General features: G+C 39.4%; 1 protein-coding gene across 2 annotated transcripts in view; it reads right to left on the bottom strand.

Annotated features, from left to right (window-relative positions):
- Nucleotides 1-908: 908 nt before the first annotated feature.
- SLC6A5 (solute carrier family 6 member 5) overlaps nucleotides 909-14,882 on the bottom strand; it is a 29,491-nt gene continuing 15,517 nt past the window's right edge. For both annotated transcript variants that reach the window (XM_068194177.1, XM_068194178.1), the window contains 4 exons: nucleotides 14,582-14,681; nucleotides 8,739-8,839; nucleotides 5,726-5,893; nucleotides 909-3,485 (listed from right to left, as the gene is read on the bottom strand). In XM_068194177.1, coding sequence (XP_068050278.1) covers nucleotides 3,330-3,485; nucleotides 5,726-5,893; nucleotides 8,739-8,839; nucleotides 14,582-14,681 — 525 coding nt within the window. In that variant the 3' untranslated portion in view covers nucleotides 909-3,329. The remainder of the gene's footprint in view (nucleotides 3,486-5,725; nucleotides 5,894-8,738; nucleotides 8,840-14,581; nucleotides 14,682-14,882) is intronic.

The raw sequence follows: 14,882 nt of genomic DNA, 5'->3' as shown, positions 1-14,882 counted from the left end.
TATGCTATTAGTTACTAAATTTATTTTTAGAAAATTATCAAAGTACATGCAAACTTTCCTTAGAACATGGTAAATGAAGTGCATTTCCAAACTTCAAGGTAACTTCTCGTTTAAAGAAGACACTGCTGGTTAATTTAATCTCAACTTTCAGATTTGGACAGTAAAATAATTTAGAAAATGTCTCATGTGACCAAAATAAAACCCTGTCTTTCATATATAGTGAAAACTTCACATCTTCTGTGATTTTTGTATGCATTTCTCCCCTTTTCCAACGGTTTTTGCAAGCCTAGCAATGGGGTCAAAGCTGAAGACAAAGATCAGCTAGCAAAAAAATCACAAACATCTGTTTACAGAGTTTCAAATTCAAGCCTAATCCTGTGCTAATGATTTAGCAGGCACAGGAACAACATCTAAATTAAAAGCAAGCAGATTAATTACTTAAATCATGGAAAGCAATTCATTTACAATTTCATATGCAATCTGGTTTGGTAATCCAAGCCAAAAGATACTATATCCCCGCAGAATTCCTTCAAATTATATCTCTTTCATAACTCAGGTAGGCAGTAACTGACATCCTCACACCAAGGGAACTCTGTGGCAATGTGCAATCCCAGTTCCAAGGCATGCCTTGAGACAAGCCAGTAAGTGAAAGGATTCAGTACTCTCAAACCATTCGACTGTGTTTTCTCTTTTTCAAAGAAGACCAAACATACATATATATGCTGTTGTTTTTAAATGACAGTAGTAGCAAAGACAAATTTGCTTGGACTCCAAAAATCAAACCAAAATGCAAGGGAATCTTGGTCAAGAGAGACCCAGAGTGATTTATCCCAACAGAAACACATAATTCCCAAGAGAGATGCTAACGTAGGTTCCTTTCTGCACCCAGGGAAGGCCCCTCAGCCCTACCCAGACGTGGGAACCAAGCTAATCCTTATGGACCTTCATGAGGCCAAACAGAGCACGACTTCTCAAACCTACCTCTGTCAGGAAAATAAAAGCCAGAAGTAAAAATAGCAAGTCTTTTATTAAAATAGCAGTCAAAGCTGAAGCAAGGGGAGCAGCTTTAAGGCAGAGAAGCTCACAGGAGGGTCCTGTCCTACTGCTGTGTGAGACAGGGACCAACAAGAACCCATAGAGCAGAGATTCGGGGGTCAGTGTAAAATATTGTGGAACCTGCCGTACCTGCCCTGCATGACAACCCCTGATAGTGCTTCACTTGTTCTGTGTGAGGATTAAAGATCTCCAGCAGTGCCTAGAACTGGCAACACTAATTGCCCCGTGAAAGAGGAAGTTCAGCAAAATGATTAATATATTTCATATACATATATATATATACACACACACAGAGAAAAGGAGTTAACAATTTGTGGAAGTGTTACTTTAAGGTTTAGTTTTTTGTTTTCTTCAACAGGATGTAAACAACACACCTACTGATCTACGGACACACATGAACTGAGGATTTACCTGAGACCCTGTAATATGAAGACAGAAAGACAAAAAAACGGGATAGAAACAGTCCCCTGGAAGGAAAGAACATTTGCAGGCTACTACAGCAGTGTCTGTGGGGAGGAAAAAACTGGCTAAACTACTAAGCTCATTATTTCTACATTGATTGGTACGATATTTATAGGGACATAAAACATCACTAGCACACACTACATGAACACTGATCACTATTAAAAAATATCATATATGTATGTATAGGCTATAACAAGATAATAAAGGTTAAGTTTTGCCAATTATTGAAGATACATTTTTCTCCCTCATTCTAGTGCATTTACAATAAGTTGGGCTAATTTTCTATTTAGGTAAATAAATGTACTCTTTAAAAGCTCTATTTTTTATTCTGTCCAATAGGTAACAAAACTATTTAAGCCTAATATTCATATGACTGCATATATCTGATTTCTAAAATGTAATGATTTAGGATGCCTTACTGCTATGCAATGCTGTGATGGCCCTCTACTAAATTGTCCTTTCACCCCAACCCTTGCATTTTCTATATCTAATGTTTCATCTGTGAAGATGACTGCAGTGGTTAATTTTTGTGGATTTGGGTATTTTTTTTTAAATGAAAATGTTTTAATGAAAAAAATACCCTATGCATGTTTCAGAGAGAATACTGCTTTGAAGAATTTATGTGCTATATATATAATATATAGACAAGTGGGGTCCTGCTATTTCCCCGTTGGTTGAAAGAGAAGAATACACCATCTAAAGGTTATAGGTTATATAAAGGTGCTTATAGGCAAAAGAACGGGGAGTCACAAAGTTGAACATCACATCCAATAACTGTTTTCAGGTGGTAACTAGACTACACTTACCACTGTAAGAATACAAAGTTAGGCACAAATTATATGATGGCTTTTTGAGGAGATACTGTAAACAAAAGCAGAGAAACAAGGAAAAATATATTCAGAGTATTAGAGTGAGGTGAGTAAAACCAGAGGTGCATTTGGCATGGAGCAAGTTATCAGATACTTTGTATAACTGAGGCATTCCTAGTTGAAATGACAGATATCAAATTATCAAAAGAAATATATGACAGGACTTCAAACAGTGATGCCCATACTCCTCATTCTGACACCATTTCCAAACTGCTTTTAGGCTTAAATGCAGTTTAGTCTCTCAGTTGATAATTTTTAAAGACTTTGTTCTTATTTTTCTACAAATGGATTATCGTTGTTTCTGTTGTCACCCCATATATTGCTTCCTGTTTCAAGGGTCTCCACTTGTTGAAATAACATAACAATCCCTCCAAGTTAGTATAAATCATAAAGGAAGTGTGGAGACATGATGGGTCAAAGCTGGCTGTCAGTGTAGAAGAAGCAACGCCATTGCTACAGGAGGCTTATGCTGGATTTATAACAGGACTACAGGAGATCCCATTCTTTGCTCACTTCCATCATATTTGAGGGATGAACCTTCCTTGGAACACACTGATAGCAAAATCCTAGTCCCATCACAGCCACCTGTTACAAAGGGTGCTTGTGGGAAGTGGGTCAAACTGCACACCTCATTTCCTCAAAAGATTTTTCGGTTTGGTTTTGTTTATTCCTACATCACCTGACAACACCTGGTTATGTCACCTGTCACACACAGGGCTTTTGCTGTGGCACCAGGTACAGAACATGTCACAGGCATCACCTACACCTGGAAGTGGTCTAGTTAGGCCTCCTCTATGGCATGCAACAATAAGTCCTGCTTTCCTAAGCAGCCACTTTCAGGCACTGCAGAAAATAAAAGAAGAATCGGTGGGTAAAAAAAAAATGGAAAAAAAATCAGAAAAGGTTGACAGTGTTATTGCTACCCTTTTGTAATAATGATTAGCATTGAGTCCCCAATTCCATATCCTTCACTGGCAGTTTAAGTCCCAGGGAGGAGGTTCCAAGCGGATCAATCATGTTCCTGTACCGTTCGCCGCGGTGCTTGGCCAGGAACGGGCCCCAGTCAGGCTGTGGGGAGCACACCAGCTTGAGCCGCTGCCATGGGGGAGAGAAAAGAGAGTCTCACTTGGTGTCATGGAGCAGAATCACAATGCAGAGGAAGTGAGGATAGGCTCATTTAAGGTTATTGATAACAGCCTGGCAATGCTCTACTGCTCAGCGTTTGTTTTGCACAAAGTTTTCAAGATTAATAGGGGATCAAGTGCCCAGGTTTTAATTATGCATTCTCCCCCACAACATGTGAGGGGAGCTCAGAACCACTGCTACAGACTGTGAGGCTCTCTTACTGAAGGACATGTGCACAATTACTTAGCCCAGTGGTCTAAGCAATGGGTAAGTGCATTAGAATAATTGGATTTATAGTTAGCATATTTCCCCAAAGTATACAAATGACCAAAAGGTAGTATATCACTATGAAAGATTTTAATTTTGAGATTACAAAATCTTGTTTCTATCTGTGGGAAAAAAGAAAGCAGAGAATGTCAACCTGGCAAACAACAAAAATTTTCTGATCTTTGCACTGAGTTCTTTATTGAATATATAATGTCATTGGTGCATTTGCAGATAAAAAGGAAAGAAAACATATTTTTGATGACTTGAGAGGGAACAATTATATGTTTATTACCTTAAAAAGTGAATCAGACCTCTATATCCATTATTTTAGTCTCTGCTTAATTACTAGTTTGCAACTTTTACCTCCCAAATTAACCATAGTAATTTTTAGCAGCAGACTCAATATTGAGGAAATACCAGACTACAACTGAAATATCTTGAGCAAAAGCCCTTTCAAAACAGATCCAACTCTTGGATGTTTCTTTGGGTGCACACCTGGAAACACAGTAAGGGAAGCACCCTATTCTTGTGGCAAATTGTGTGCCAGTTTTAGACATGAGAAGTTTTGAAGCAGAACCATTTGTGTCAGTGAGAGAAGCTTATGAGACAAGGAAGTAAATCTAATTCCACATTAGGTCGTTTCCAGTAGGGGCAGTTGTCTCCTGACCAGGCACTGTGTTCTGCTCTACACAAGAGCTGAATGATCCTTTAGACAAGTGGCCTCATTGTCTGCTGCTTGGATGCTCTCCCTAGGGTGTCCCACCACTGTGAAAATTCCTCTCCTACAAAATTCCTTTGCTCTATGGGTAGCAGAGAAGCATAGTCTCTTCCCTTAGGCACGTGTAGTGTGGCATATTGAGAGACCAAAAAGATTATACTATTTCAGTACATTTTCTCTCCTTTTCATTTTTTGAAGCAAGAAACAGCCCCGGTGGGATCGCAGGGAAGCTGAACTCTAAAAGCAGCTACAGAAAGAGGAGCGAGTGTCTGGTCCTTCTCCCAAGGTGGGAGCAGCACAAGCAGCAGGCAGTGATGAGAAGGCAGAACTGAGAAAGCCTCAGAGACCTAAAATAAGAGCACTGAGCTTCTCCAGAAAACAGGGGCAAGGCAACAAAGGGATGAAATGCTGACATTGCTCATCCTGCCAGGGACTGAGGAGCCAGCAGGATGGGAACAGCCAGGGAGAGGGAGGTGACAGGCAGGGACAGGACTCAGGGATGGAAAGAAGTAGGTGACCACCACATTTCTGAAGCAGCGGGGGAAAGTGTCAGGAATCCAATTAGCAAAATAAACAAAAGAACCATAAATTAAAAATAAATTGTTACTTGGAATTATTGTAAGCCCAGGTGCCAGAAAGGATCAGCTGATTCAAGAAGAATAAAGACATGAAAGGTGAAAGCAAAGATTGCCAGCTGGGTTTTATAACAAGTAGCTTGAGATGCATGAAAAGCCTTCCTGCTCTACATCTCATTCCTGGACTTCAGCGAGTGGCACAACCTCGTGGAGCACATCCTGGGTGACTCCGGTACCCAACTTTGCACACAGGCAGCTCCTGATTGACCTCTCCTGGTGCTGACTGCCAGGCTCCCTGGGCACGACACACACCAGGAGCTGAGGCTTGTTGTGGCTATGTGCTGCTTTTGCAAAAAGGTCAACGAATCTAGAACAACTTTCTTCCAATAAAGCCATACAAAACCCCATGAAATTTATCTAGATCTCATAAAACAAACCCCTCCACAATTTAGGACCATGTTTTTTGAAAAACTAGGAATAGAAGGTCTACAATTTAAATCAACTGAGCATCTCTTTGCAACACAATAACTGGTTTACCAGAAAGTAATCTGAGCAGTATTAGACATTCAATATCACAAAAATCAATGTAAAATGAAAGATACAGTCTCCTATGGCCATATTTTTAAACAACAAAAAGACAGAAGAATTACCTCAATAAATTTTCCTGGGGCTAGATGCATTTTTATCACAAACATAACTGGGATCCAGATGACTGAGCAGGCCAGCATCAGCCACCCGAGTACCATGGACCAGCCTGGGTAGTGGTAAGCTCCGTAAGTCATGGGTTCCCACTGGTAAAAACTGAAGCAGAGAATAAACTGGGAAAAAGAAAGGAAAACAAATATGTTTGAGTAAGCAAAACAAGCCTGCTATGCCATAAATGGTGGGTATCCACACACAGAGTTGGTGTATATGGAATACAGATAAAAGCACATACACCTAAGGTAGGGTGCTGCCACAAGCTCTAATAAATGGGTCAGAGCCTGAATCTAATAAGTTTCAAGGAAATCTTGCAAAATCCTGCAAAAATCACTGTATTTGTGCCAGAATAATTGAAATTAGAATCTTGCCCCTAGAGTAACATGCTTTATTACATGGTCTATTGGGAGTTTTACCTAATGTCATTATGGTAAGTTCTCCGTTGCACTTGCTGTATGAACAGCAATACATCTGCTTACATTTGTGCATAATTCAGTAACTTCTGGAAAATGCCTGTGCTTGCAATAATTGCACACAGAAGATTTATAGAAGTATAACTAGGTGAAGGAACATATAAAAATTATCAGCTTTAGTTCCAGAGATGTGGAGTCTAATGAAAGTCTAATATAAGCCTGTCCAAACCTATCAAATATTAGCTTTACAGAGGCAATAATAGAAAATAACTCATTGATTGGTTTTGCTTTGTCCATTTCCTTTGCATAAAAATTAAATTATGACTGATCAGTGTCAATTTATTTCTCACTGTAAGTTCACTAAATATTGCATTTGGAGGGAACAACAACAGAACATGCAAGTTTAGAGAGTAAACACGGTCAGTTCAAATTTGTTTTCCTTAACAAACAACATAATTTCCTATTTTCTGGTTGTGATTACTGACAGGAGCTACAAGCACAAGTCTGATTAAAGGATCTGAGCAATTTGCAGAAAAGCCTTATAATTGCCTTCAAAAGAGTGAAATTGGGTCTAAGGCAGCATCTTGAAAATAACCACTGGAAAAAAACAAAGAGCTAAAAAAATCCCATGTGCGCATGCCTTCATCTTTAAAAAGATCCCCAAGAGAAGATAAATACCATTGATGTAATCCTAACACTATAAACTGGAGTATGTCTTCAATCTTTTTAAAAGTGATCTGCAAACTATAGCCATACATTGTCACAATCAAATAACAGGTGGTTAAGATAGAGCTACCTGGTTTTCACACAGAGCAATACTGTAGTGCAGTGAAGACAGCAAGTAAAGAAAATCTATGCAAGAAAAGTAGACTACCTTCCTTTTACCCATTGGAGAAATCATTCTCACTGTAGCAAATTTCATTTCTTCACAACTCAGGATTTTGTTGAGCTCACCAAAACTCACTGGTCCTTTCACATAGGCATTTTCATGTCTGTGAAAACTAAACCTTCTCCAGTTTTCAGAAAAAAATATCCTCATTTGTGAATTAAAAATACTGAAAAGAAGTTGTTAACTTCAGTCAGTGCCTTCTTCTTCCCCCTCCAGGAAGAAAAAGATTTGCCAAGCTTACACTGCTCTAAAGAACAGCACAGACGGGAACTGCCCAGCACGTGAGCTGAAATACAACTTCTCAGGAAGGAGCAAAGGACTAGAGAGTCACTGCTTTGCTTCTCCTCCTGCCAGCTGACCTCACACTGTTCCAAAATCTCTGTCTTTTCAGAAATTCCAGGAACTTTTCTTATCTTGTACCTGAACAGCTAAGAATACTCACCCAGAGAAGCTGTGGCTGCCCCATCCCTGGAAGTTTGGCCAGGTTCGATGGGGTCCTGAACAACCTGGGATAGTGGATGCTGTCCCTGTCCATGGCAGGGGGGTGGAGTGAGATGAGCTTTAAGGTCCCTTCCCACCCCAACCATTCTGTGATTGTGTGACTTATAGGAACCATTTAGTACTGCTGTGAAATGATGAGTATTTAAAACTCTACATGGATACAGAATCTTGCTGCACCTGGGGTTCAGGCTTGAGAACCTCCAAGTGGATGTACGTACACTCAAACAGAATATGCTGGTGAAAGAAGGCCCTGTTGCTTTGTGCTGAATTGTCAAGCTGAAAGCTTTTGAAATGGCTGAAATATTTTTTTCATTCTTGTGTCCAAAAAAAATTATATGTGACTGTAGATTGTATCTGCACATAGGTTAAAATGTAAAGGAAGCACTGTGTTAGAAACCTAGATGGCAAATGTAGATATAGTTATTGGATTTGGTCCCCTGGACTTGAAAAAACTCTCATAGTAATGGTGAAATTGAGAACGTGACCTTTTTTTATGAAACACGAAGCAAATGCTAACTGAATTTGAAGGAAGGTGTTGGAGAGGAAATAAAAATGAAAGGAAAATAGGAAGAATAACAAAAATAGACCAAACTTGTTCTGGTTTTAGATTTCAGGGCTCCTTTCCGGGCGCCTTTCAGGGCCGCAGTCGCTGTCCCGCAGCGCCACCTCCCGGGCCCGGGGACTCGGGGACGGGACAGTCCCACTCCTGTCTTCTTTTTCTACTCGCGGTTCCACCTCAGCCTTTCCAAAGCATCCCTCTTACACCAGCTTCTGTGTCAATTTTTTTTTTTTTTCCTAGCTCAGTCTGAGAGCGCACAGGAGGATCTTGTCTTTTCTTTTCCCTGTGCATACATAAATATCACACACACACACAAATATATATACATTTATATACAAAAATCTGTAATGCTGCAGTGCAGTGGTGTGCCATAGCAGCATTTTGCATGGCCAGGAAAAGGCCACCATTTTCCAGGTGGGCTCACCATGCCTCTCCACCAAAACCACCATTGCTTACACTGTTTCTACTACATACACATGGCAAGAACACATGTGTTGTCATCCAAGTTCTAGCTACTAACACCCAGAAACATCATGAATAATGAATAACAAACAAACAACAACAAAACTCTTTGGAGAAGATGTTATTTTTTTTTTCCTTACTGTTAAAATAGTTGGGGTCACAAATGCCCAACAGACTCTCCAGAATTTACTTGGCTGGAATCCAATCATCATTTCTATATCTTCACAAAATCTTTGCAATCCTGTAAACAGCAAATGGAAGAGCAGTTAGGTGTGAAACAAACCAGCTGCAGTCTGCAACAGAGCTCTGGTGCCCTCCTTTGTGTCTAACTATGAAAACAAACTCCAAATTTTTGTTTGAAAGCTTCCTTGGAGGATCTAACTACACAGTAACAAACAGGACTAATAGGGTGGAAACCATTCCAACAAAATATTTCCTTCTTAAGAATTAAAGCAATTGAGGTTTTACATTGAGATTAGGTGTTTAGTATGTTTTGTGTTAAAGCATTACTAATATGCACTAGGTAGCTGCAATTGTTTGTCTCTTTGTTTTATTCCCCTGTGAAGATCAGCCTTATTAATATTGGTATATCTGCTTCAGCACAGGCAATATTTCAGCTTCTCTATACCTGCTACATGACTGGATTACTGTACCCCTCAGCATTGATATTTAAAATTTCTAGAGAGCAGCTGTAAATATTTTGAATTATATTCAATGTTGTCTGAACAAAAAGGTCAGCTGATATGTTAGTTCTTCATAAGAACCAGGTGTGCTGGTCAGCTGCTATTCCCTGGTGGTTATTAGTAAATTAGTTATTAGCAATTTCATTATTAGTAATTTACCCAAAAGTTTTAAAAATACCCCTAAAATTGATTCCAGCTTTCCCAATTGCAATGAGAAAAGAGGTCAGAGCTCAACTATGGCATAAATGTTAAAAATTTGGGCCAATTTTATTTAAATTTTGCAAAGCATTATTGTGCAGCATTTTGTCTAACTTGCATGATGTGGGGAAAGCTTAAATACTGGAGAAAAGGCATTGAGTAAGGGAAGAAATGCTTGTAACAAAAGTAATAAACTACTTTATTTCTTATTGCATAGTCAACTGCTGCAGCTGCCGAGTGTAAGAAGGGATAATCCCAGGCTTGATCCATCTAGTTTGGAAGACTTTCTGTTGATATCAAGGAGAAATAAATCTATCCACCTGACTGTTCTAAGAATTAAGAAGGTAAAACACTAGCATTGGTTCATCATCCAGTGCCTTCTGATGCAAAAGAAAGCAGCAGGGCTTGGTGATGTTTGGCAGCCCTTCAGGGCCAGCTAAGGGGGTGAGCACACAATAACCCAGCTCAGGCACACAGCACATGAGAGAAAAGCTAAAGAAACATGTTATGATAAGGAAAAGAGAAGAAAAATACAGAAATTAAACAGGAAAATGGTACTACAAGGACTGTATTTAGGGAAGGGGGAAAATTAAAATCTGCAGTGGATGTAATCTCAGAAAACCAAGCCAAGGTAACTTAGAGGTCACTTTTTTCCTTCTGTAATTTCTTTCCTTCTTTTTCTCTTTTACTGACTACCATAAGTTTTCTTCTTCAGGAAGCATCTTCTGTGTAAAATGCACATAATTTTTGTGACCCATGGAGTCGCTGTACTTCAGCACCAGTCTGACTAATTGGATCCTTCTCTACTTTGTAATAGAAGTTTGTCTGTCTGGACAAAATGTATCCTCCAAGGTCTTCGTGTGATGGACCTGAAAGGAGATTATTGCTGCAATTGAAATATTTGTCCCTGTGTTTTATTTACCTGTGCAGCACCTGCAGTGAGTGTGAGGGAGGTGCTCACACAGCAGCCATCCCTGTGCTGTGCTGGGAACAAAGTTGGTCTTTAATTGCTGCAGCACAGGGTACAGGCTGATGGGTATTTCCACAAAGTTTTAAATCTCATTTAAAGTGTCTACTTCAGCCACACTTGCTGCTGCAAAGAAGGGATACCTAATTGGATCATTACCAGGGGTTTCTGCCTCCAAAATTCATGCTAGCTTCATGAAAACCTGCACAGATTTGTTTGAAACGCCAATTTAAAAAATAAAAAAAGAAATTCCTTTTAGGAATGGTCAGTAGATATTCACAGTGTACTCTTAAATATTAGCAATTCAGGAATCAAATGTATATAACAGATAGGGGGATTACACATTACTTATTTCTTTCCAGTGGAAGTTCCAACAGAAAAAAATGCAAAGGATATTGTAGTTAACAGAACACCATTTTTTTTCCAGATCTTAGTAAATCTGGTCTCCCTTTCAGATCAGTCAGGCCTGCTGAATAAATAAACAACACATGCTATTCCACATCTGACTTTTCTGTCTCTAAAGTAGAATGATGTATTCATAAGTGCTGGATTTTTAAATGGATATAAAATCCATTTAAAAAGAGACTGCAAACCTAGCCAGACAACTAATTCACTATTCTGCTACAGGTAAAATGTTCAAAATGACTAGAGTTTTCTACAAATACACAGCCGCAGTTTCCACTCACTCTGACAATGAACCTTCCCAAAAACAAACTGTCAAAAACCAGTTCTGGATGAAGCATAAACAACGTTTCCATCATGTATTTTCAGTTTCCAGCAGTGTTTCACTCAAACACAGGGATTTTTGTCTTTAGCTTCATGCTACAAAATGCAACAGTGGGAATTATGCTGGTGATTAAATTAATATCCCCACCTCTAAGCTGTTCTTTACTTATCATTCATCATAATCTAAACAACTGGAGAATAAACATCTAAACCAGCATGGGAAATAAAAAGGTGCATTTGATTGGATTATGAAGCACTGACTCTACTGAAAGTCATAGTAATAAGTGATTACAAGGAAATAACCACGTGTGTCTCATTTTAATTTAAAAATCTCAGCAAGCTCAGCAAGCAGAACATGTAACAAGAACTAAAGACAAATTTATTTATTCATAAAAGCACCTGCCACTGTTGTGCCAACCTGCTTGCCATGAAGAGTACAAGTGCAGAGAGAAAGGTGTCAGTGGAGTGTAAAACAGCAGATGTCAGACCTTGAAAATATATTATGCCAATTTTAAGCCCTGCTTGAAGGAATATAACCCAAGCAGCAGCTTTGCTTGCATTTACCACACACGAATTACAAATGTATATGATGTATTTCTGTGCCCAGTCCTTACAAAAGTAGCTTTAGCACAGTAAAAGTAACTTTGGCACATTTGTCAATCAGATAATTATTTTAATGTAGGTCTTTCCTTTTTATTTAAATAAAAGGAAGCTCCTTTGTCTAGCAAAGGGTTAATTCCTTTGAAATAGATTGCAGCCAAGGTTTTACCAAAATCTGTTGATGAACAATCAGTTGTAGAGAAAACATAAAAAGAATAATTGGTAATTTGTCAAACCTCTTCCACATCTGATTACATTGAAGTAATAATTCACTAAAAAAAACTTCTCCGCTATTCAGGCCCTTCTTTTGCAGAGTTATTATTATTTCTGCATTATTTTGTGTTTTTCATAAATGTTAATGTTTTAAGGGATACTGGAATTGCTGGGCAAAGCAAATACTGGCCAAAGCAGGTTTTTCTTCCAAACCTAATAAAATGTCATTCCATAAAGTCTGGTTTGCAGTGCTTCTGCCACACAGTGTTCAGAGGAGGAACAGAGCACGTTCTTGCTCCCTATTTACCTTCATCCTTATTTAAAATCATGCAGAGCAAAGAAATTTTACAGATTTAAGTAGTTTTAAAATGTTAAAAATATTTTAAATACAGAATTTTTCTCTTTCACACTAATAGCAGTGGCTTAAAGGGGGCAATATTTGCCACAGACCAGGTGACGCTGTCGATGCTGGTGGCCATGAAGAGTGAAAATATCTAGGACAGCATGGTTCAGGCATGCTGTCAGCAAAGTGGGGAGAAGAAGGAAGGCAAAAAAATCCCCAGCAAACCCTTAAAATCTTTTCAAGCCTCCCCACACATCACTGCCTATGAAATTGTATTAATTTTAGAGAAGCTGGGTTTCATTTCACCTCTAAACAGCTCTAATTTAATTACTTACATTCCAGGGACATTAACAAAGTGAAGAATTTTGTTCAACCGAAACATGACTGGCCTAAATAAATTTTTCTCTCTGTATTTTGAGTATTTCCATAATATTCTGTAACATTTCCTCACTAGGTCATGTCTGGCTTAGCCACCATCATGTCTGGCTTAGCCACCAATCTCTCAGGCATACTCACCAAATTGGATGTCAGTGGAGGTTAAAATACACTGCTGAATTTCCATGAAATCAGAGAAAGCAAGGAAGGGCTGATTCCGTGTCCTGTCTATAACATTTATTTCTCAAGCAAGAGCATCAAATTCTGCATGATTTGAAACCTCTACTACATTTTAAAGCACTTATGTTACAGAGTGGACTCCACAACACAGGCAGATACAAGTATTCTGTGAAAAGGTCCAGAACCCCAAGGCAGTGGCTACACAAGCAGCTTCAGCAGAATATCTTGGATTTTTATGCCTAGCTGATTGAACTATATAATTCATTCCTGTCCACAGCAATAGCAGAAACAGCCTTCCATTCCAGGCATAAAGTAATTATTTATGGTGTGTGGGAAGATCTTCACATTTCCAAGAATCAGTCTCCTGAAAACACTGGGCACGTTTGGGAGCACATCAGCAGCTGGTATCAATTGTTGTAACTACAGCAGCTTTGTGGTTTGCCCTGTTTCATACTAACAGAGGGTCTTCTTCACAATTTAATGGACATCAACATGGATCAATATCACTGGTGTGGCCACTGTGGATAATTAATCATCCTGAATAGCTGCAATAGTCTTGAGTCTACATTACGGACAAATAGGAAGAAGGGGAGTTGGATGTGTACATGGGGAAAAGCCTTCAAAAGTTGTTAAACACTGTGTTGGGTTTGCCTGGACAGGTTTTGGTAGCAGTGGGGCTACAGGATTGGTTTCTATGAGAAGCTGTAAAAGCTTCCCCTGTGTCTGGCAGATGCAATCCCTGGAGGCTCCAGGGCAGACCCACCACTGGCCAAAAAGGAGCCAGTCAGGAATGGTAGCAACATCTCTGATAACAGATTTTAAAAGGACAAAAAAAAAGGATTTGTGACCCTGTGAGGGACCCACACTGAAGCAGGCTGTCCTTGAAGCACTGCACCCCATGGAAGAGTGGCCCACATTACAGACATTCATGGACAACTGTTACTCATTAAATGGACTCATATTAGAGAGGTTCATGGAGAACTGTCCTATGGGAATAACCCCATCCTGAGGCAGGGGAAGAACTCCTCTCCTGAGCAGCAGCAGGAAAAAGCTGTGATGAACTGACCATAACTCCCATTCCCCATCTCCCTGCACTCCTGTGGGGATGAGATAGAGCTGGGAAGGAAGGAGGGGTGGGGGTAAGGTGTTAGGATTTATTTTTATCTCATTATCCTGCTTTCTTTTTCTTAGAAATAAATGCAATTAATATCCCCAAACTGAGTCCGTTTTGCCCATGACAGTATTGGTTGAACAATCTGTCCCAGTCCTTATCTCAACCCATGAATATTTGTTATATTTTCTCTCCCCTGTCCAGTTGCAGAAGGCAAGGATAGAGCAGCTCTGGTGGATGCCTGGCATCCAGCTAGGGTCACCCTAAAAGATACTGGCTCAGGAAGTCTCTGTCTCTAAAACCATTGAAGCACAAAAGCACCCCTGGAAAAGTGTCATAAAATGTTTGGTCTATTCTCATACTCATATATTTGAGCTATTGGTGGAAAATGACTTGATGCTGTATGAAAGTCTTTTGAATACATGCATTTAAAGGTATCCTGAAGTCCTGTCATGCTTCTGTCCAAACTAAGAGTTTTTTGGGGCTTTTATTACAGAGAAAAATTACCCCTTTCCTTAAGAATTTCACTTTCATTTTCTAAAATGTTGTTTTGACATAGGCTGTTCAATAATAACAATTTTTCTTACCATAGATATAGGAAACTCCAACAAGCTCAAAGATGGCAATAATGACAAGAGAGTAAGAGGCTGCATAAGTGTCCACAAGCTGCAACATATACATTCCACCCTAAGGAAAGAAAGATAAAAGGTTACTCGTGGCATTGAGGCAGGCAGATCGGAGAGGAACAGGAGCCAAGGCAGCATCCACATCAACTGGACACAGGCTCATGCTGTGCTATAGCCTCTTCCTTCCGGCTGAATGAATATCAAATCCAACAAGAAAAAAGGAGAGGGTACACCTGATTCTGCTAGCTAGGACAGCTTGGGA

Source organism: Anomalospiza imberbis, chromosome 6 (assembly GCF_031753505.1).
Source record: "Anomalospiza imberbis isolate Cuckoo-Finch-1a 21T00152 chromosome 6, ASM3175350v1, whole genome shotgun sequence".
Taxonomy (NCBI): Eukaryota; Metazoa; Chordata; class Aves; order Passeriformes; family Viduidae; genus Anomalospiza; species Anomalospiza imberbis.
Note: the sequence above shows the minus strand (reverse complement) of the source record. Positions and strands in the feature narration are given on the sequence as shown.